We start from the raw sequence: 24152 nt of genomic DNA, 5'->3' as shown, positions 1-24152 counted from the left end.
AAAAAAAATGTATCTGCATCATGTTGTTTTCTTACATGCAACGAAGCATGTGGGATTTAATGACGCGTTGCCATTGTTCGCCGGCTGGCTTCAGCATGTTAAGGCCCTGCATCCACCCGTTGGTAAACTGCACGAGATGCTAAGGATTTCTAATTCTTACACTGATCTGAAGTGTTTTCAGTCACACCACACACAGGTATGCGAATCCACCGCACATAAATGAGGCAGTAGATCCGGGTCGCTGCTCAACTCTGTGTTAGTAATTTCATACAGATCCAAACCATCTATAATGTGTATTTTTGCCAGGTATCGGTCTCCAGCTTAGTGATATAGTTTTACTCTGTATATTTGCTTCCCTTTCTGGCATTCTAAACGTCTTTCAGGATGCGACGACAACACAGTGACAGCAAAGCCTATGTTTATGTTCTCGTAGCCAATGAAAAGGCCGCCACAACCCACAATCCAAAGTGGTTACCAAGCCCAATTCAATCTTGTCTCGTATGGTCTGGTGGGAGCTTTTTTTTAATGCAACATGACTAATGCAAACATGCAAGAAAGAAGCAGAGCAAGTCAAATAACAGAGCTTGTATTGTATATGTGACTAAATCAAAGCCAGAAAATAAAACTGCCAACTTTACTCAAATGAGACAAAACAGTTCTGTTTCACTTTGTAGGAGGTGAGGAAACAGCGGAAGCCAAGGCCACATGTGCAAGAAGTTCAGTGTCTTGTGGGGTACTGAGGAAATCTGATCCAGGAAATCAAGCTGAAGTTGAGGAAGTTCAATCTGGAGATGGGCCGAGAGCTCAAGGCTGTTGATGTCTTTTCTTTAGTCGTCCTAAGAAAGAAACTAAACAGTGAGCTTTTAAATACCTTTTGTTTTTATTTTTACTTGTCCAACCATGCATTACGAGTTGCAACATGAATCATGATGAAGTGGACACAGTGACTTTTAGTACTTTTAGTTTCTCCATGTTTAAATGTTGTGCCTTGCATCCATGTGGTGATTTGTTCTGTTAGTAAAACACAAGAGAGAGGAAGAGACTAGATGATAGGGGCGGCGCTGTCAACCGATCACCACCAGGTGGTAAATTGGCTCCGAAGGTGGGGTCATCTGGTTAGGGTGCCCCCTGGACACCTCCCTGGTGAGGTGTTCCGGGCATGTCCCACCGGGAGGAGGCGTCCAATCCCCTCGATGCGGAGGAGCAGCAGCTCAACTCTGAGGTCCCTCCTGGATGAACGAGCTTCTCACCCAATCTCTAAAGGAGGGCCAACACACCTTGCGAAATGTCCGCGATTCACGCCTCGTGATTCCCCATGAAGAGCTGGATGAAGTGGCTAGGGAGAGGGAAGGCTGGGCTTCCCTGCTTAAGCTGCTGCCCCAGAGACCCGAACTCAGATAAATGGAAGAAAATGGATGGATGGATGGATAGCAAAACACAAACAGTAACAAGGATACTGTATGTGTGTGCGTAATGAGATCTGTCTGAGACATAATGGTGAATGTCACCCATCCATCCATCCATCCATCCATTTTCTTTACTGCTTATCCTCACTAGGGTCGCGGGCTGCTGGAGCCTATCCCAGCTATCTTCGGGCGGGAGGTGGAGTACACCCTGAGCCAATCGCAGGGAATGTCACACCTCAAGTTGTATTTCTTATGCAGTACAGTTCTGGATACCCATGAAACGGTTGCTACGGGTAAGTCCGTACCCCCTGTAAATAGGTTGCATTAAATTTTGTAAAATAAATTATCCATACAAAGAAGGTGACAAGTGACTACATATGCCTCATCCTCCTTTCACAATGAGCAACTAAAAACACTAAAAGCACCTTTACATAAAAAAAATTAAATAAAAATCACAGTAAATGTATACATGCATGAAATAGGTTTCATTTTAGATGCTGCCCTCACCCATTCATCCTCCTGTGATCCTTCTCCTTCACGTGCAGGCTTTTGGATGTTATCTGTTCCAGCTTTGTTAGCCATAATCTTGTCCGTCCACGATGCTCCAGTAGTCTCATCTCCAGCAAAGTTACACTTGGACACTGTGCCGCCATCTACTGTTGCTAAGGAGACTATAAATAGGAAGGTGTTAATAATTGAAAGGGAATCGAATTTGTCTTAAAAAATAGGTGAGCAAAATACCCATCAGGCCAAACATAGTCTAAAATGGTTGTGACTCATCTACCACATCCAGATTAAAATTTTAAATTAAATACACTGTAAATATACTGTATAATATAACATCTAAATAATAATCCTTAAAGGAAAAAAATGCAGAATCACTTATCCTGTTCCAAAGTAACTGGCACATTAGCGTAAGAAGAGGGGCAAATGCATTATAATGCATATGAACAAGTCTGTTGTGGCCACGTTATGACCTGGGGGGTATTCCAGCAAGTAGGTTCAAAATGCTCCTAATCAAACCTGAATTTTGACTTTACTTCCCTGGAACTTAAAAACTGAGATCATTACGGTCCAGAACAGATGATCTGAATTCAGTCTACATGTGGTAACCTTGAGCTAAGCGCATGCAAGGCCACAACCAGAGATCATCAATGGAGCCCCGATATGTCGATCCACCACGGAAACTGACAGAGACATGTCAAGTTATTGACTCCCCCCTTGGAATTTGAGGCACTAGTCCGAGCGTTTAGTGATATGGAAATATATTCCGTAAAAACAAACAAACAAAAACAATTAATCCACAGGTGAATGCTGACGGTTCAATGCATTACTATTGAATGCACTGACTTACCATTGAACTGCACTTTAAACTGCAGCATATGAAAATATCCTCCTGGAGCAGTCACCTTATCGTGGTGGAGGAGTTTGTTTGTCCCAATGATTCTAGGAGAACAAGTTATCTGGGATTTCATGCCCCTGGTAGGGTCACCCATGGCAAACAGATTCTAGGTGAGGTACCAGACAAAGCATGCTCAAGACCCCTTATGACGAGTAAAAATATTGGACCTAATTTTCCCTCGCCCGGACACGGGTCACCGGAGCCCCCCTCTGGAGCCAGGCCTGGAGGTGGGGCTTGAAGGCGATCGCCTGGTGGCCAGACCTGCACCCCTGGGGCCCGGCTGAGCACAGCCCAAAAGGGTAACGTGGGTCCCACTTCCCATGGGCTCACCACCTGTGGGAGGGGCCATAGGGTGGACGGGTGCAGTGTGAGCTGGGCGGTTGCCGAAGGCAGGAACCTTGGCGATCCGTTCCCCAGCTACAGAAGCTGGCTCTAGGGATGTGGAATGTCGCCTCTCTGACAAAGAAGGAGCCCGAGCTGGTGTGTGAGGTCCAGAAGTTCCGAACAGATATAGTCGGGTCGCCTCCACACACGGCTTGGGCTCTGGTACCAGCCCTCTTGAGAAGTGTTGGACTCTCTTACACTCTGTACATTGGGGTTCATCCCGGTGGACGAGAGGGTAGCCTCCCTTCGCCTTCGGCTGGGGGGACGGGTCCTGACTGTTGTTTGTGTCTATGCACCAAACAGCAGTTCAGCGTACCCACCCTTTTTGGAATCTTTGGAGGGGGTGCTGGAGACCACTCCCGCTGGGGACTCCATCATTCTGCTGTGGGACTTCAATGCTCATGTGGGCAATGACAGTAAGACTTGGAGGGGTGTGACTGGGAGGAACGGCCCCCCGATCAGAACCCGAGTGGTGTTCTGTTATTGTACTTCTGTGCTCATCACGAATTATTCATGACGAACACCATGTTCAAGCATCAGGGTCTCCACACGTGCACTTGGCAGCAGGATACCCTAGGTCGCAGTTCGATGATTGACTTTGTCGTCGTGTCATCGGACATGCGGCCGCATGTCTTGGACACTCGGGTGAAGAGAAAGGCGGAGCTGTTAACTGATAACCACCTGGTGGTGAGTTGGCTTCGATGGTGGGGAAAGATGCCGGTCCTAACCGGCAGGTCCAAACGTCTGGGAACGTCTGGCAGACTCCCCTGTCAGAAGGAGTTACAACTTCCACCTCCGGCAGAACTTCATCCACGTCCTGGGGGAGGTGGGGAACAATGAGTCCGAGTGGACCATGTTCTGCGCCTCCATTGCTGAGGCGGCTGACCGGAACTGTGGCCGTAAGGTGCTCGGTGCCTGTCGTGGCGGCAATCCTCGAACCCGTTGGTGGACACCAGCAGTCAAGGTGAAGGAGTCATATCGGGCCTTTTTGGCTTGTGGGACTCCTCAGGCAGCTGATGGGTACCAGCTGACCAAGCGGAATGCAGCTTTGGGGGTCGCTGAGGCAAAAAGTCGGGACATGGGAGGAGTTCGGTGAGGCCATGGAGAAAGACTTCCGGACGGCTTCGAGAAAATTGTGGGCGCAGCCGAGGCATAGAGGGGGTCCGGTTTGGTGGCCTTAGTATTGCATCTCTGCTTTTTGCAGATGATGTGCTTCTGTTGGCTTCATAGCAGTGATCTCCAACTCTCACTGGAGCAGTTCGCAGCAGAGTGTGAAGCGGCTCGGATGAAAATCAGCAGCTCCAAATCTGAGCCAATGGTCCTCAGTCGGAATACGGTGGAGTGCCCTCTCTAAGTCTGGGATGAGATCCTGCTCCAAGTGGAGGAGTTCAAGTATCATAGGGTCCTGTTCACGTGTGAGGGAAGAATGGAACGGGAGATTGAGAGGTGGATCGATGCTGCGTCTGCAGTGATGCAGACTTTGTATCGGTCCATTGTGGTGAAGAAGGAGCAAAACCGAAAGGTGAAGCTATCAATTTACCGGTTGATGTACGTTCCTACCGTCACCTGTGGTCACGAGCTGTGGGTCGTGACCGAAAAAACAAGATCCCGGATACAAGCGGCCGAAATGAGTTTCCTCCGCAGGGAGTCCGGGCTCTCCCTTAGAGATAGGGTGAGAAGCTCGGTCATCCAGGAGGGGCTCAGAGTAGAGCTGCTGCTCCTCCACATTGAGAGGAGCCATATTAGGTGGCTGGGGCACCTGATTAGGATGCCTCCTGGACACCTCCCTGGTGTGGTGTTCCAGGCATGTTCCACCGGGAGGAGACCCCGGGGATGACCCAGGACACGCTGGAGAGACTATGTCTCCCAGCTGGCCTTGGAACGTCTCGGGATCCCCCCGGAAGAGCTGGATGAAGTGGCTGGGGAGAGGGAAGTCTGGACATCCCTACCAAAGCTACTGCCCCCACGACCCGACCTCGGATAAGCAGAAGAAAATGGATGGATGGATGGAAAAATATATTTAAAATAAAATCTGATCGTTTCGTTTACCGTATGTGCAATCCGGCGTCTAAAACCATACTTGGAAGCATCCATCCATCCATCCATCCATTTTCTGAGCCGCTTCTCCTCACTAGGGTCGCTGGCGTGCTGGAGCCTATCCCAGCTGTCATCGGGCAGGAGGCGAGGTACACCCTGAACTGGTTGTACTTGGAAGCAGTTTAATGAAATATAAAAATATCAATTTGGCATTTAAGGTAGAGCTGCACGTTCTGGCCCAAAACCAATATCTATATTTTTCTTCTATATCGCGATACACGAGCTATATCTCCATATTCTGATTTCTCCTGTAAATGACTATATAAATGTTAAAATCAACCCCTTGAGTCAGAGATGCCAACCCCTATCATCACCTCTAAGCAACATTCTGGATATTTTGTCAAGAACATTTTGTGTCATGAGCTGCGCCCTGCAGTTCCTTTGTTGGAGCTTGGATGGCGCTTTCTTCCCAGTAATCAGCACTACCTCGGCCGTGCACGTGTTGTCAATCAGCCTTTATCAATGCACACTAGAACTAGCAGACATTCCAACAGCTTCTTCCCTCTTGTAATCAACTTCTTAAACAGCTAACCTACAATTACATTGCAACATGCTGGCAATTTTTTGACTTGAGTTCGTTGTCACATTTCTGTGGGGTCAATTATATATTACTCGTGCACTCACTTTAGTTGTCTCGCCACGCTTCACTATTTGCATATCTGTTGTTGACCAATACTGACCACTCATGCCAGAGTAGCATCTGCTCCATTTGCACACTGATTGAGGAGTATCTGCAACATTTGCACAACCAACATTGTCCCAGATTATCGCACTACTTGTCATTTTAAACAACAGACAGTCAATTGACAGAGAACACTTTTGAGACATAAAGACAGGAACGTCAGCGCCGTTTTACCCAGCGACTGTGTATTTATTCCGGAAAATCAGGCCATTTCATTTCCACATGCCCCTGGAGACCAAAAGACCAGGAACACTACGACCGTGGTGACCCAAACTACCACTCCCCCAAGCTCTTGACCTTTCCCGCATGTATTCTTGGTCCCGTTCACAACACACCCGTTATTGCCCTCATTGACTCTTATTGCCCTCATTGACTCCGGCGGAGATGATAATTTCATTCACGAAGTACTGGCACGTCAGATCCAACTCCCTCTCAAACCACTCCGCTCACCGAAGAAAATCACAGCCCTGGATGGGCGAGTCATCTCCCCTTTCACCCACCAAACAGTTCTGTTTATCCTGTTAATCTCTGGAAATCAGCGTGAGGACATCCCAATATTTGTCATCCTTTCCCCTGAGACCCCATTAGTCCTCGGAATTCCCTGGCTCAAGAAGCACAACCCTGCCATAGACTGGACTCACCTATCTATCACCGGGTGGAGCCCTCACTGCCATTTGCAGTGCCTGCTTTCTGCCATGCTTCCTTCCAGCAAACCTCCACCACCTACACACCAGTCGACCTCTCCTGGGTGCCTGAACAATATCATGATCTCGCCCCGGTTTTCAGTAAGGACCTGACCATTTCACTACCTCCCCACCACCCTTATGACTGCGCAATCAATCTTCTGCCTGGAGCCCCTCTTCCCTCCAGCAGTCTCTTCAAACTTTCCCGCCCTGAGAAAAAGGCTATGGAGGACTATATCCGTGACTCTCTGGCTTCTGGACTCATTCAGCCGTCCTCTTCTCCAGTAGCCCTGAGAAAAAGGCTATGGAGGACTATATCCGTGACTCTCTGGCTTCTGGACTCATTCAGCCTTCCTCTTCTCCAGTAGGTGCCAGCTTCTTCTTCGTTGAGAAGAGAGATATCACTCTCCGCCCATGCATCGATTTCCGTGGACTCAATGACATCACCGTTAAAAACAAATCTCCACTACCCCTCATTTGAACCCCTCTGTGACGCCCAGATATTCACCAAATTGGACCTACGCAATGCCATCTCATCCGTATCAGAGAGGGGGATGAAAGAAAAACTGCTTTCAATACCCCCCTCGGACACTTCCAATACCTGGTCATGCCGTTCGTATTACCCAACTCCCCCGCTGTCTTCCAAACCTTCATCAATGACGTCCTCCGCAATATGTTGAACCGGTTTGTTTTTGTTTACTTAGACGAGATCCTCATTTTCTCCCGCTCCCCCGAAGAACACCGCAGTCATGTCCGTCAAGTCCTCCAGCGCCTTTTTGAGAACCGCCTGTGTCAAACCAATAAAATGTGAATTCCACCTCTCCTCCGTACACTTCCTGGGCTACATCATTACCAAAGTTTCCTGGGATTAGCCAATTTCTGCCGCCGCTTCATCCGGAATTATAGTGAAGTCGCAATTCCTCTCACTAGCCTTACCAGCTCTCCGATTCAGTGGACCCCGGCTACATCCAAAGCCTTCGACCAGCTTAAGACCCTGTTCACCAGTGCTACCATCCTACGACACCCCGACCCCTACCTCCAGGTCGTGGTGGAGGTTGACGCCTCGGACACTGGGGCGGGGACCGTTCTCTCGCAGCGGGACCCAACTTCCCAAAAACTTCATCCCTGTGCTTTCTTTTCCCGTCGTCTATCCCCTGCCGAACGGAACTATGATATTGGCAACCGAGAGCTTCTGGCCATCATCTGAGCATTGGAGAAGTGGAGGCACGGGCTGGAGGGAACTGATTCACCGTTTGTCATCTGGACTGATCAAAGAACCTTGCCTACCTCTGTTCCGCCAAACGCCTTAACCCCCAACAAGCTCGCTGGGCCCTTTTCCTGAGCCGATTTAACTTTAGCCTCTCCTTCCGTCCTCGTTCCCGCAATGGCAAACCTGACGCCCTGTCTCGAATGTACTCACCCCCCTCCAACCCTGCAGAACACAAAACCATCCTCCCTTCCTCCTGCTTCGTTGAGGCTGTCACCTAGGAAATCGAGCAGATTGTGAAACATGCTCAAGAAACCCAACCGGATGTTCTCCAGTGGGCCCACAGTTCAAAACTCACCTGTCACCCCGGAATCACCTGCACCATCCAATTCGTACAACAACACTTCTGGTGGCCTAGCCTGGTGAAAGACACCCGGGAGTTCGTCCAAGGCTGCTCTGTCTGTGCCCGTGGAAAGACTTCACATCTGCCCCCAGCTGGTCTGCTGCGCCCCTTACCTATCGCGAGCCGCCCTTGGTCCCACATCGCCTTGGACTTCGTTACCGGCCTACCCACCTCTGAAGGTAATTATCATTTTTACTATTATCGATCAATTTTCCAAATACGTCCATTACTTACCCCTCTCCAAGCTACCCTCTGCCTTTGAAACTGCTAACCTCCTTGTCATTCATGTCTTCAAACTCCACGGAAACCCCATCGCCATTGTCTCGGACCGAGGTCCTCAGTTCTCCTCCCTCGTTTGGAAGGAGTTCAGTAAAGCGGTGGGTGCAGCAGCCAGCTTGGCTTCCGGATACCATCCACAGACCAACGGTCAGACCAAGTGGACAAATCAGTCCCTGGAGTCGGCCCTTTGCTGCGTTGCCGCACGCAACCCCACCTCCTGTAGCTCATTCCTCCCATGGATAGAATACGCCCACAACTCCCTCACCAGCTCTGCTACTGGTATGTCTCCGTTCATGGCATGCTAGGGTTTCCAACCTCCATTATTTAGGGAACAGGAGCATGCGGTGGCCATTCCCGTGGTAAGGGATAACCTAAAGATTTTTTTAACTTGCTTTTAATTTCAGTTTTGATTTATTCAATACGATATCTTGTCACTAAATTGCTAAACATACAATAATGTAGAGACAAGCTTATTTACAAAATGATACATTACAAGAAATATCAAGTTGTATGGTCTTTTCACAAATCTGCATTGGATTTTTTTTAAACTACGGATTTTTAATGGTGGGTAGGGGGGTACCGACAATCCTTTCAGCAGTTTTGATTGTCCGTTGCAGTCGGAGTTTGTCCTTTTTTGTAGCAGCACCAAACCAGACTGTGATGGAAGAACACAGGACTGATTCGATGACCGCTGTGTAGAACTGCGGTGGCAGGCCGTGCTTTCTCAGAAGCCACAGGAAGTACATCCTCTGCTGGGCCTTTTTGAGGATGGAGTTGATGTTGGTCGCCCACTTCAGGTCCTCAGAGACTGTAATTCCGAGGAACTTGAAGGTCTCAACGGTTGACACAAGGCAGCTGGACAACGTGAGGGGTACCTGTGGCGAAGGATGCCTCCTGAAGTCCACGATCATCTCTACAGTCTTGAGCGTGTTCAGCTCGAGGTTGTGTCGGCCGCACCACAGCTCCAGCCGTTCCGCTTCCTGTCGATATCCAGACTCGTCACCGTCCTTGATTAGGCCGATGACAGTGGTGTCATCTGCAAACTTCAGGAGTTTGACAGTCGGGTGTGGTGAGGTGCAGTCGTTCGTGTAGAGAGAGAAGAGCAGCGGAGAGAGGACACAACCTTGGGGCGCCCCAGTGCTGATGCTGCGTGTGGATGAGGTGGCCTCCCCCAGCCTGACCTGCTGTGTCCTGCCCGTCAGAAAGCTGTAAATCCACTGGCAGATGGCAGGTGAGACGCTGAGCTGGAGAAGCTTGGATGAAAGGAGTTCAGGGATAATGGTGTTGAACGCTGAGCTGAAGTCCACAAACAGGATCCTCGCGTAGGTCCCTGCACTGTCGAGGTGTTCTAGGATGAAGTGCAGTCCCATGTTGACTGCATCATCCGCAGACCTGTTCGCTTGGTAGGCAAACTGCAGGTGGTCCAGCAGGGGACCTGTGACACTCTTGAGGTGGTCCAGCACGAGACGTTCAAAGGACTTCATGACCACAGATGTCAAAGCGACAGGCCTGTAGTCATTCAGACCCGAGATTGTAGGTTTCTTGGGGACTGGAATGATGGTGGAGCGTTTAAAACAGGATGGAACTTCGCACAGTTCCAGAGATCTATTGAAGATCTGAGTGAAGACTGGAGCGAGCTGGTCCGCGCAGACTTTGAGGCAGTATGGGGACACATGGTCTGGGCCTGCCGCTTTGTTGATCTTTTGTTGTTTGAAGATGCGTCTCACATCCTGTTCATGGATGGTTAACGCAGAAGTCAGAGGTGTGATTGTGGTCAGGGGTGCGGCCGGGTGGGTGTGGTGTGTGAACTGTCCTTTTCAAATCTGCAGTAGAAGGTATTCAAGTCGTTGGCTAGTGTGCTATTGTTCTCAGCTTGGGGGGATCGTCGCTTGTAATTAGTCAGCGATTGGAATGCATGCCAGACTGATTTAGAGTCGTTTGCGCTAAACTGTTTTTCCAACTTTGCTGCATAGTTCCTCTTTGCAATGTTAATTTCTTTAGTCAGCTGGCTTCTAGCTCGATTATACAGGGCCCTGTCCCCGCTCTGATATGCATCCTCCTTAGCTTGGCGAAGCTGCTTAAGTTTAGCAGTGAACCACGGCTTGTTGTTGTTGAATGTGCGAAATGATTTTGTTGGTACACACACATCTTCACAGAAACTGATATAGGATGTAACAGTGTCCATATATTCATCCAGGCTGCCAGCTGAATTTTCAAAGACACTCCAGCTTTGAAGTTCCATCTTGGCTTCATTGGTCCACTTTTTCACTGTTTTCACTGTAGGCTTCACGCATTTAAGTTCTTGCCTGTACATCAGTATTAAGTGAATTAAGCAGTGATCAGACGAGCCCAGGGCTGCACGCGGTATAGCACGGTATGCGTTTTTTACCATAGTGTAGCAGTGGTCTCAAGTATTATTTTCCCTGGTAGGACAGTCGATGTGCTGCTTGTATTTAGGGAGTTCGTGGTTGAGTTTAGCTTTGTTAAAGTCCCCGAGAATAATGAGGGGTGAGTCCGGGTGGTTTTTTTCAATTTCGTTGACTTGTTCGGCGAGCGTTAGCAGTGCGGCGTTCATGTTAGCTTGAGGCGGTATGTAGACTCCAGCCAGCATGAATGATGCGAACTCACGTGGCGAGTAGAATGGTTTACAGTTCAAAAACAGCGACTCCAAATGCGGGCTGCAGTGTGTGCTGAGCTCAGTGACATCCGTACACCATTTTTCGTTGATATAGAGGCATATCCCGCCGCCCTTTGTTTTCCCCGATGATTCCATGTCACGGTCCGCTCGATGAATGTGGAAGCCGGGAAGCATGACGGCGCCATCGGGTACAGCGTCGCAAAGCCATGTCTCCGTGAAGCACATGGCCGCGGAACGTCCGAAGTCTTTACTGGTCTTTAACAGAAGATGAAGCTCGTCCATTTTGTTGGGTAGGGAGCGTATATTCGCGAGGTGGATCGACGGGAACGCCAATCTGTGTCCTCTCTTGCGGAGTTTCACCTGAATGCCACCACGCTTCCTTCTGTGGCGCCACTTCTGTCTCCATGCGCCGAGTGACAAATGGAAACCCTACATCCGTTATATAGGGGTCCGTTTTATCAAGGTACCACTGTATTTAAAATTAAGCAAAATTAACTTAAATCACTAATTATTTATTAAAAATAAACAACATTAAATGCATATGTATTTGATTCAATCAACCCACTAAGAGAAATGATTAAAAAATAAATGAAAAAAAAATACATTTAATCCCATTTTTAAGAAAATCAACTTAAAGGTGCCATATTTTACCAAACCAACATTTTCTAGTATTATAATATTGGCTTGTTTAGGCAAATCTTTTTCTAACAGAATAAGTAAGGATGCAATCTTGTCTTTGTGGGGTTTTATTACAAAAAAGAAGAAATCTTTGCAAAGAAAGGAAAAGGTACAAGTCGTTACCCTTTACTGAAGTGCAAGCAAAGAAACACTGTTATACAGAAGTGAGAGAGACAGAGAAGAAAAGAAAAGAAAAATATACCCCCTCATTTCCACAACATTCTCACACAATTATCTTTGTGAACTTATCTTCATGGAAATGGGTACATGCGGAGACTGAGAAAGGAGGAGAAAAACAGCTCGTAGTCACAACATGGCCGGGACACACATAAGTACTGTGCTGACTCAGAGCTATACGTGAAGGTTGTATAAAACTAATAGAAGTAATATGTGGTATATATGAAACATACATTTTCCAACTCAGGCTCTATGGTGCCTCAGTAAACCTTCCATCCATTTTCTGAGCCGCTTCTCCTCCTCTCCTCAGTAGGTTCGCGGGCGTGCTGGAGCCTATCCCAGCTGTCATTGGGCAGGAGGCGGGGTACACCCTGAACCAGTTGCCAGCCAATTGCAGGGCACATACAAACAAACAACCATTCGCACTCACATTCACACTTACGGGCAATTTAGAGTTTTCAATTAACCTACCATGCATGTTTTGGGGATGTGGGAGGAAAACGGAGTGCCCGGAGAAAACCCATGCAGGCACGGGGAGAACATGCAAACTCCAGACAGGCGGGGCCGGGGATTGAACCCCGGTCCTCAGAACTGTGAGGCAGACGCTCTAACTAGTCGAGCACCGTGCCGCCCTCAGTAAACCTATCATATTAAATTTAGTTATGCCTCAATATGGATGGAACTGCAGAGAAACAGACAGGCCATGTTTGCGTCAGGTTGAGGAGACACAAAGAAAGTCAAGATTGAGCATACCTAACCTGCTAGCGAGCAGCGGTTAGGTTCACCAAGTCTGTTACCGCAGTGACAGAGTCTGAATTCCATTTCCCCAGCTCGTTGAAATAGATTGATCAGGCTTTCCCTTATCTCAGGGTCAACTTCCTTCGAGTTTTCACCGAGCCTGCTTGCTGGAATACCCCCGGTTTTGCTTCAGTTGGACAGGTCTAGGGTTTTTTTTTTGTTTTTGTTTTGTGGACTATTTTTTCAAGACGTAGCCTTTGTGGTGTAATAGAAAATGATTACTCAGCAGCCCAACCCTCCCATCATTAATGAAAAATTATATTTATTGCATGGATGGATGGATGTTAATTTGACAGTGTGACATTACATAAGGGTATCCAAACGATGTCAAATTGAATGTGTGTTAGAAGAGACGATGCAGGCCGTCTAATGAAATATGAGTGAGTGTAGTTTTTTGGTTTTGTTTGTTCACTTTTTGTCTTCACCAAGTGTGGCCATTTATTCATCACTGGATTATGGCAGATACTTAATTGAATCAGCAACATGCTCTCCTACCTCAAAAGACCAAAAAGTCAGTGGACAGTAAATTTGTTAAGCCAGCTTTTGACACATCAATCCATGCAATGATCTTCGGACACAGACTCACATATAAAGGGGCTGTTTCCTTTGGTCTTAAGTCGAATGTCTGTTCCGGTCTCCAGCTCTGTTTTGTCCATCTCGCACTCAGGATACCAGAAGGCCCATGTCCCGTCAGGTCTGTGCGTGTCAGTTATCTTAAGCAGCTCGGCTTTACGTATCAATGCTGACAGCTGCTCCTCTGACAGGATGTCCGACTCCCCTTTAGCTTCCACTTCTACATGGAAATATAAGGACACAGACACACGCATGTACAAATTCGAGGAAGTTAACTTTTTCCTAACGAGCTGCAGCCTAAGGTGGTCGCTCCATTTCCATCCTTGTTGTTGGTGAGAATAGCTTGCTAAAAAAGTATCCCACTGTACTCAGTGCATCTGCAGATTAACATATCCCTTAAAACCTTATATAAGGTACACTCAGATCACATTTAAGACCTCACATTCACTAAATATGTTATCTTACTCATCTTATCCGGGGTCGGGTCGTGGGGGCAGCAGTTTAAGCAGAGAAACCCTGATTTCACTCGCCCAGCCACTTCGTCTTCCAGAGCGTTCTTGATACAGTCCCAGGCCAACAGCCCCTGCAGTGTGTCCAGTGTTTTCCCCAGGGCCTCCTCCCAGTGGGACATGCCTGGAACATCTCACCTGGGAGGTGTAGTGGAAGCATCGTAACCAGAACCCCGGGCCACCTCATCTGGCTCTTCATGATGTGAAGGAGCAGCGGCTCTACTCTGAGACCCTCCTGGATAACTGAGCTTCTTTTCTCTCTGATATTTCTGCATGTAAATACTGTATTTTTAAAACCTTTGAACAGCAGATTTGTCAAGCATAATTTTTAAGGATAATTAGGCCCTTAATTTAAGAAAATATACAGTTTGTATTGACTTTTTGAAGATTTGCGGACAACCTACCTATCTGCTATTGTTTCTTACCTCTTTCGTAAAGCTTGAACTGCACACAAAATATAAGGAGCAAACTGTTTATCTGGTTTTTTTTTCGTGAAAACAAGAACGTGATGGTTTGCACGGCTTGATGAATGATGCATATACGGTTAGTCATGACACACGTGGCTGTGGGTCGTTGGGGTGGCCACGTTTTTTTCTGACCACCCCCTGTCTCTGCCATTATGAGGAAATACAGAATGATGAAGAAAGTGGCAAAACAAATGATGTGAATATTGATCAAATAAGTATCAGTTGGTCTTTACTTACTGTATGAGGACATGAGGAAGCCTGTGTTGACCTTTCTGGTGTCACTGAAGTTTGGCTCAATCTCCTTCCCGCTAGCATCGAACTTTCTCCGATGGATGCGTCCAGGTTTGATGTACAGGACATGGTAACGAACCTGCCAAATAAAAAAATGATTTCTGTTGAACTGTGCTGACTGGGGCAGAAAGGACAAATGTTTTTGAAAAACTCAAAATAATAAATGGTAGCTGCAAACTAATTTTATTAACATCAAAATGTTTGTATTGAAATAGCATTTTATACAAATCAGGTGTGGAAAACAACATCCATCATGTGGTGTCCGTTTTCATTGATGCATTTCGGAAGCCGTTGACGGAAGTTGGCTTCCATTCTCTCCATCATTGCTGTTGATTTGGTTTTGTTTGATCCTGATTACTGTGACCGCCGAGCATTACACTGAGATGATTGATAACTTATTTGTGCCTGAATTGCGACAAAGACACATGGCTATCCGACGTGTGTGGTTTCAGCAGGACAGGGCGACGGCCTACACAGCCAGAGCATCAATGGTCATTCTCTTTTCGGTGACCACCTCATTTCCAGGTTTGATGACACTCCTTGGCCCCCTCAGTCCCCTTATTTGTCCATGTGTGATTATTTTTTGTGGGGATAACTCACGGCGCGTGTGTATGCGCATGCACCCCCCCTACACTGGTAGAGTTGAAGGAAGCTAGTCACGTGGAAGTCAACCAACTCAACAGAGCAATGTTGGAGAGATGGGAAGCCATTGCATCGCGTTCAGAAATACATCAATGAAAACGGACACCACATGATGAATGTTGTTTTCCACACTTGATTGGGTAAAATTCTATTTCAATACGAACATGTTGATGTCAATCAAATTTGTTTGCAGCTACCGTTTATTATTTTGTGAGTTTTAAAAAAATGTCTGACTTTCTGCCCCACTCTGTATATACTGCACAGCAGGGGTGTTAAACTCATTGTTGGTCAGGGGCCTCATGAAGCCTGATTTGATGTCAAAAGGGCAGGACCACTAAAATCTTACCATACGTTATATAATAATAAATGAGTTTTTTGCCCTTGTTTGAATGCAAAACAAATCAAATACATTAGTATTTATTTTTTTAAATGTAATGATATTTTTGTCATCAACAATGTGTGCATAATAACTGTGAACAAGAGAGTGAGAACATCCATCCATCCATTTTCTGAGCGCTTCTCCTCACAAGGGTCGCGGGAGTGCTGGAGCCTATCCTAGCTATCATCGGGCAGGAGGCGGGAGTACACCCTGAACTGGTTGCCAGCCAATCGCAGGGCACATTTAAACAAGCAGGTAATTTAGAGTCTTCAATCAACCTACCACGCATGTTTTTGGGATGTGGGAGGAAACCGGAGTGCCCGGAGAAAACACACGCAAGCACGGGGAGAACATGCAAACTCCACACAGGCGGGGCTGGGGATTGAACCCCGGTCCTCAGAAAAGAGGCAGACGCTCTAAGCAGTCGTCCACCGTGCCGCTAGAGTGAGAACAATGACACAAAGCTTTTAAGTCAAAGGTATAACTGACAGTAAAATATAGTGTTACACCTTAAAATTGAATCAACTTATGAAGCGCGAGGAATTATTACCATTCCATTTCTTATAGGGGCATAACAATTCTGAAAATTATCCTGAGTCTCCACCACCACTTTGGTATTTTTTCACTTTCAAATTCCTCCTGTGGGCTGGACTGAACCCTCTAGCAGACCCACCGGCCGTATGTTTGACAACCCGTCTTTACAGTCTTAGTTTTGATTGATTCAATGTGTAATATTTTTGCAATAAAACCAGATTTTATGTCATCTCTTTTCAGATTGTAAAGAACATTTTAGATTAATTTCGTCATTTTTCAAAACAGCATCTGTCTCCAACTCACATTGCTTACAATGTCAACTCCTTTTAATTTGATACAAGAACATCGCCACAAAAAATATTAACTGCCCTTTAACAAATAATTGAAATACGGTAAACCCTCACTATTATATTGCTGATAATTAGCCAAATCACAGGATTTATTTCCATATTTTAATTGTCATGGTAAAATAAGCATTTTGCAGCCTAAAACATGGAAAAAACAAATTCAAATTCATTAAAACACATATTACAAGGCATAAAATACCTGTACAATATAGTACAAAAGGTCAGTTGTGCTGAGCATTGAGATTTCCGAGTGTCTTTGAACGCATCGCTGCGCCGTGCGTGTGGGTGAGGCGAGAGTTTGTTGACGGTGTACGTCTCACAGTAACCGTGTTTCATGACTTTATCAATAAATGGGAGATTAATTGGAAGACGTTAGAATAGTTCATGTCGAGCCCTGCCGGCTGGCAGTTAGCAGCGGAGGGAGATGAGAGCAGCAGCAGCTATCGAGCCATAAAGATGGAACTTCTCAAGCTGTTGAAGGAAAGAGCAGACAAGTGCAAGATTTATGCCTGTCTGGAGCCATTATAGTGCGGCTGTTGTGCACAAGAATTGTGCACAAAATGAAAGCAGCATGAAACTTTCAGGATTTGCTCTTGATGACATAAGCTTTGATTTAAGATGTGGCAGCGCTTCCAGTTTGACCTCTGGGGTCAACGAGAGATCAATGACCTCCAGGATATGACATTTCCATGCATGTAATAAGAAATTTATGTATTTTAGGATCTAAATCTCACTGAAATGTAAACTAAATGCATATTTCTGAGCATGAGAAAGTATTTCTGATGAGTCCAACCCCCCTAGAGTTCAATAACTGTCATTCTTAGGGGTCAAAGGTCAAGGTCGCTTGAAAAGATCCCCCATTTTTGTAGGTAAAAATAAAAAAAAAACAGCTCCTTTGTTATTTTACCATCCAAGGCCATTTTATGGATCATCCAAACTTACAATAGTTTGTGGCATGGTCTGTGTTTTTGTTGACTTGGTTCTGATTAGATTTTGTTTGTTTCATGCGCTTTTCAAGTTTTCCTGTGTCACATGTTCATGTCTTGTCTGCTCATTTGGTTATTGTCTCCACCGCTTCTCGTCAGCCCTCCATCTTGTTTCAACTAATCAGCTCCCTCCAGCAATTCGTGTGTTGTCCAGGTGTTCCTCGTTGTCTCGCCAATTTGTTTGTATTTAGTTCTCTGCTTTCTTTCAGTCTGTGCTGCTCCATCATCAATTGTCTTCTGTCTTCAGAGTCTTCATGTTTCCTTATCCTATTGTGTTTTTTCATGGTCAGTTAATGCAGTGGCATGACCTTAAAAAGGCCGTTGATGTTCGGAAACCCTCCATTTATGCTGAATTCAAACAATTCTGCAAGGAGTTGTGTGCCAAAATATCTCCACAGAGATGTGAAAGACTTACTGCCAGTTATAGAAAACGCTTGTTGCTGCTGAGGATAGCTCAACCAGTTATTAGGTTTAGGGAGCCGTCACGTTTTCACACAGGGCCAGGTAACTTTGAATTGTTTTTATTTTTCTTATTAAATGAAATTAAATGTATCCATCCATCCATTTTCTTTACCACTTATCCTCACTAGGGTCGCGCTGCTGGAGCCTATCCCGGCTATCTTCGGGCGGTAGGTGGGGTACACCCTGAACCGATCGCCAGCCACATAGATCGCAGGGCACATAGAAACAACCATTCGCACTCACATTCACACCTACGGGCAATTTAGAGTAGTCAATTAACCTACCACGCATGTTTTTGGGATGTGGGAGGAAACTGGAGTGCCTGGAGAAAAGGGCAGGGAGAATATGCAAACTCCACACAGGCGGGGTCGGGATTTGAACCCCAGGCCGCAGAACTGTGAGGCAGATGCACACTCCACACAGGCAGGGTCAGGATTTGACCCCGGTCCCCAGAACTGTGAGGCAGATGTGCTAACCAGTCGTCCACCGTGCTGGTGAAATTAAATTTATAAGCATAACATTTTCTAAATTTGTTATCATTTTTGGAGGTCTCCATATTGATATTAGACAAACCTAGAGATTCTTGGAGAGCGGTTAGATGAAAGTGGTTGGACCAAATCACTTTTTCAAACTGGTGCAGGAAGCCCTGGAAATGCAGAATCTTCCTTTAAGGTAAGCCATGTGACCAAAACTCTACTGCCACAAGAGATGAGTAATCTTTCCTTGTGACAGCTAAAATGTTCTGCTGTGCTAATTTATGACGGAACAAGTGCATACTTAGATATCAACAAAGCAAGGAAATATATTTTCACTGACAGATCAAGATGACTGTAAAATGTCCCACCTGCACAAGATGCTTTGAAACAACACATCAAAAGAACAAAGTACCAAGCTATCATAAGATTGAACCTTGCCTCTGTTTCTCGACCACATTTGCCCATTCCCTCAGACTGGGGATGGATTGACACCAATGCCGGACGGCAGGTACTTTGGACAACAATCCAATATGCTTCAAAGGCTTGCTACGAATTTGTGCATGCACTCTGGTTGCAAAAAGGGCTGTGTTGGGCCCTGCAATTGTAAAAAGGTAGCATTCAAATGCACAGTACTGTGAACAAGTTCTGGTGACTGCAGTAACTACAACTGTTGTAACCCCCCAGGCAAGGCCTTTACAACAAATCCCATTGTATTATTATGATTTTAGAATGCTTATAATGTAATCTGTTCAACTGCATATGATGCATTGTGAGTCTCACTGGTGTTAAACTTGGGAGTTTCTGATGAGTTCAAGACTGTTGTTTCCGATGTTTTGAAGTTGAAATGGGCCCACATTTTTGTTACATACATATTCATAGGCCTGATTTATTATTATTTTTTGTCATGTCCATATTTACAAGTAATAGTTTGATCAAATAGAAAGGAGCGGTACATTTTGTATTTAGATTGACCAAAATGTGGGATGTTTTTCAAGACCTTGGACCCTAAAAGTGACAGTTATTGAACTTTGGATCTATTGGTGTTATCATAAATTATTTTCTCATGGTCAGAAACATGCAAATATACGTAGTTTATATTTCTATCACATTTAGATCGTAAAATACATCAATTTCGAATTTCATGCATAGAAATTTCTAATCCCATAGGTCATTGAAGCCTAGAATTAAAGCACACTCTGTTTTGACCCTTGGTGATATTAGCCCTTTTGAGGGGGCGGTCCTGTCTCATGCAGATGAGCCACACTGTCACCCTGTCCCATCTAATGCTGGGCCAATGCCGAGCACACATTACATTATCGTGACAACGAGGGACGCAGCTAGGATTTACTACTTCTTGAGGGTTTTTTTTGTGTGTAAAAAAGCAACTACGAACTGCGAAGCACACAGAAGCCCCAATAAAGACAGAATCACCAAGCCGCAGAATTATGCATAATTAGTGTGCATTTTTGCGAATGTGGGTTATGCAGCAGACGTATTTCCAAACACAAATACCAACTTCATGGGCAGAAAAATATGGTGGTAGTATTCTGCAAAGCCCAACTGTTATGTAATGTCATTTATCTGGGAGAGTGCAGAACAGAAATACATATACTATAGGTAGTTCACAAAAGATTTGGTTGGAAGTGTAATTTCACACTTGATGGGTGGGCTGGTGCAACAGAGATTCAACTATATAAATAAAAGTGGGGGGGGGGGGGGGGGGGGGAGTGTCCCATGACACTTTTAAACTATCGGCCTTGCATATACGTCCATCCATCCATCCATTTTCCGTACCGCTTACATTCATTATTTAATTTGCAATGGAAGGGAAAGTGCTGCTTTTTGTAGGTATGTTAATAAATCCAGAAAAAACAGCTGCCATTTTCTTTTTTGTGCCGGATTTTGGACGTGTCAATTTAGCGTTTTCTCATTGTTTTGCGCAAGGTAATACTTGTTCTTTTCAGATTACGTTGTTGGGAAACCCCTTTATCACCTTGTTTTTGTAATTTTCAATCTGGTTGACGTTTTCTGTGGTTCTGACAAAGATGAAAATGTTCCTCAATTTCGAAAACGAGAGTCGTGGTCACCCTTATTGACACCCCTTCTTTTTTTTTGCATAACCTGTATATCATCATCAGAAATAAATTAAAAAAAAAAATTCTCAACTTAGATATTGTAATTACAAAAAAAGTAAAAACAATAAATAATTTAAAAAAACAAATAAATTAAAAAAAACAGCTTGTGCAGCAGTACTGGTACCGCTCCTTAATATTTAGTTGCACACCCTTTGGCAGCGATGACAGCCTCCAAACATTTCTTGTATCCATCTATAAGCTTTTTGCACTTCTTTGGTGATATTTTTTCTCACACTCTTCATTTGCAATTTTTGTCAAGCTCTGCAGGGTTCATTTGCATTTGCAGGGTTCTTTTCCCCAATGGCATATTTCAGCTCCCCCCCAGAGATTTTCAATTGGATTGAGATCAGGACTCATTACTGGTCATTTTAAAACAGTCCATTTTTGTTTTCCTTTTCAACCATTCCTGTGTGCTTTTGGGCCTTTGTCTTGCTGGAGGACCCATGATCGTTGCCTCAAACCAAGTTGTCTTACACTGGGTAAGACATTTTGCTCTAAAATCTCTTAAGTTTCTGATTTCATGATACCTGTGATACAGTCAAGGCCTCCAGTACCAGATGCACCAAAGCAGCCCCACAGCGTTATGGATCCAACATGCTTGACTGTTGGCAGCGTTCTTTTTCTTAAAGGCTTCATTGTGCCATCTGTACACATACTGTATGCATTGCCAAAAAGCTCTATTTTGTTTCATCTGTCCGTAAAATGTTATCATTTGCGCTTTTGTAGCAAAAGTAAGTTCTCCGTAGAAAATGTTTCACTCGATTCATTTTTGATAGTCCACGTGGAGTACCAACATTTCATTGGTGTCAATAAGGGTGAACAGGACTGAATATGGTGGTGATTCACTATTATGATTCATGTTTTCTGTGAAGTTTGAAGCAAACTTGACCATGCACTTGCTCTCAGTTTGACCCGCTCGAGCGGACGTCGCCATTGAAAAATCGGAAAATTGCCTGTTTAAACATCACAGTTGCCTCTTAACTAATTTGAAACATCTGGGCATTTTTTCTACCAAAGAGTGAAGGTTTTGCTCACACATCTCCTAATGATTTACACCGTTTACTGGGCATGAAAATTTGGGTGGAATTGCGACATAAATAGTGGCAGAAAAACCTGAATCCTTATCAGATTCTTATAAACTTTGCTATACTGCTATTTTTCTATTGGGATCAATAGATACACTACCTTCTGATTGTTGACATCGGTCAGTGCATGTCTAGAAACATCAACAACTGTTCCTTCAAGAATCACTCCAGCACCACTGCAGGAGGGGGGGGGAAAAAAAAGTATAACCTGTGACCTCTGTCGCTTACAAAAGAAAATAAGCATGGCAAACATCATAGTGACAATTTTATAATACAAAACATTACAGCAACAGCTAATATAAAATGCAATTTCCTTATGTCACATTTATATGCGAAGAAATGATGTTGCAACATAAATCGAGGACTGTAACAACATTGCAATCTCCAAATATACTATGCGCGCGTGCCCCCTATAGGGCGTGATCACTAACTGTCAGATAAGAAAAATCACAAACTGCTGCGTGCTCTTCCTGGCCTAATTACATTCTTGGCTATTGTTGTTGTTCTTGTCCTTGAATGCATACTTTACGAATATAGTTATATTCTTTTAACACGAGCTGACCACCCCCACCCGATAGTGCCTTCCCAATTGGACGAACACGATCAGAAAGAAAACACACAATTAGTCGAAATACTTTAGAAAACATTTGAATCTTTAGTTCACGTCAACGTATTGAAGTACAGTAATGTACTGTATCTGGATTTGCTCCATAGTACGCAAGAAGTTGTCACGCTACCTTTCATGTGAGCCGGGTGACCACACGCTGTCATATTTCTCATTGTGTACTGGTTTGTTTTTTAAAGATGTGTTGTGATAGATTCGGCTCATTTTCCACAAATGATCCTGTATTACAGTACATGTATTCCCCCCCAAAAAAATTCCGTCAGTGTTTTTTCCTGAAACTGACATTTCCGGTACCGCCCACACAGGAACGGTTCGCTTGATTTTTCATCCTGGTCGTACCGGCGGACCTTGGTGTTGCTGATTGAGGCACTGAAGCATGCAAGCATTGAAGAGAAAATGAAAAATCTATACAGGCGAGCACAAACCGAGATTAGAACACAGGACTGTGAGGCAGACTGACTAACCTGTTGCGTCAATGTAATCGATGCATCCATACACGTATTTTCAGAGCAGCTTCTCCTCAATAGGAAGAGAACCTTCCTAAGCAAGCACTAAATGCCTAAGCAAGCACTAAATGCCTAAGAAAGCACTAAAAAAAACTTACACCTTGATGTAGGTTTAAGGAAATCTTTCCTCGACAGGCTGTACCTTAATCATGCAACACAATTAGGCAGGAATTCTGAGTCATGGACGTCAGACATAATGTCATCAAAGGTCTGTTCCCAGGTAGGACAGTGTCAGCGGGTCTCATGAAGCATGCTAATGTTAGTTGCCTCGTGTGTTTAATTACCACGTCTGGCTAAAGCAGTGAAATTTATGTCACTATACTTACCACCGTGTATGTATTTTTATTAGTTCCATACTTTCCGTATGATAAACAGTTAATTTCACTCTTGCTGTCTTGACTTCCAGCCATCCATTTTCTACCGCATATCCGAGGTCAGGTTGCGAGGGCAGTAGCTTGAGCAGGGATGCCCAGACTTCAACTCCCCAGCCACTTCCTCCAGCTCTTCCGAGGGGATCCCGAGGCGTTCCCGGGCCAGCTGAGAGATGTAGTCTCTCCAGTGCGTCCTGGGTCATCCCCGGGGTCTCCTTCCGGTGGTACATGCCCGGAACACCTCACCAGGGAGGCGTCCGTGAGGCATCCGAATCAGATGCCCCAGCCACCTCATCTGGCTCCTCTCGATGTGAAGGAGTTGCGGCTCTACTCTGAGATCCTCCCGGATGACCGAGCTTCTCACCCTATCTCTAAGGGAGAGCCCGGACACCCTGCGGAGGAAACTGATTTCGGCCACTTGTATTTGTATTTTGGGACCCACAGCTTGTGACCATAGGTGAGGGTAGGAACGTAGATCGACCAGAGCAGAGATGCAATTCTGAGGCCACCAAACCGGAACCCCTCTACGTCTTGGCTGCGTCTAGAAATTCTGTCCATAAAAGTTATGAACAGAATCGGTGACAAAGGGCCGCCTTGGCGGAGTCCAACCCTCACCGGAAACGAGTCCGACTTACTGCCGGCAATGAGGACCAAACTCTGACACCGGTCGTACAGGGACCAAACAGCCTGTATCAGGGGGTTCGGCACCCCATACTCCCGAAGCACCCCCTACAGAACTCCCCGAGGGACACAGTCAAACGCCTTCTCCAAGTCCACAAAACACAGAGGTTGTAGACCTGGTCCACTGTTCCACGGCCAGGACGAAAACCACACTGGTCCTCCTGAATGTGAGATTCGACTTCCCGAAGGACCCTCCTCTCCAGCACCCCTGAATAGACCTTACAAGGGAGGCTGAGAAGTGTGATCCCC

The 24152-nt window shown here is 45.5% G+C and overlaps 1 protein-coding gene across 1 annotated transcript; it reads right to left on the bottom strand.

The window, feature by feature from the left end:
• Positions 1-570: 570 nt before the first annotated feature.
• arpin (actin related protein 2/3 complex inhibitor) lies at positions 571-22634 on the bottom strand. The gene is made up of 6 exons (XM_061772777.1): positions 22458-22634; positions 21821-21896; positions 14621-14753; positions 13421-13627; positions 1914-2077; positions 571-836 (listed from the first exon to the last, which is right to left on the bottom strand). Exons 1-6 carry the CDS (start codon positions 22628-22630, stop codon positions 828-830), a joined length of 762 nt encoding a protein of 253 aa, XP_061628761.1. The 5' UTR covers positions 22631-22634; the 3' UTR covers positions 571-827.
• Positions 22635-24152: the final 1518 nt, after the last annotated feature.

This window comes from Phyllopteryx taeniolatus, chromosome 5 (genome assembly GCF_024500385.1).
Source record: "Phyllopteryx taeniolatus isolate TA_2022b chromosome 5, UOR_Ptae_1.2, whole genome shotgun sequence".
Classification (NCBI taxonomy): domain Eukaryota; kingdom Metazoa; phylum Chordata; class Actinopteri; order Syngnathiformes; family Syngnathidae; genus Phyllopteryx; species Phyllopteryx taeniolatus.
The sequence above is the reverse complement of the archived record's forward strand: the minus strand, read 5'-3'. Positions and strand labels throughout refer to the sequence as shown.

Bases quoted from the DNA above. Each gene is read 5' to 3' on its own strand.
- arpin (XM_061772777.1), bottom strand. From the start codon at position 22,630: ATGTCAGTTTCAGGAAAAAACACTGACGGAATTTTTTTGGGGGGGAAT. The intron at 21,897-22,457 runs GTAGCGTGACAA...CCCCTCCTGCAG, and splicing joins TCACCCGGCTCACATGAAAG to TGGTGCTGGAGTGATTCTTG. The intron at 2,078-13,420 runs GTGAGTCTGTGT...TCCTATTTATAG, and splicing joins AGGAAACAGCCCCTTTATAT to TCTCCTTAGCAACAGTAGAT.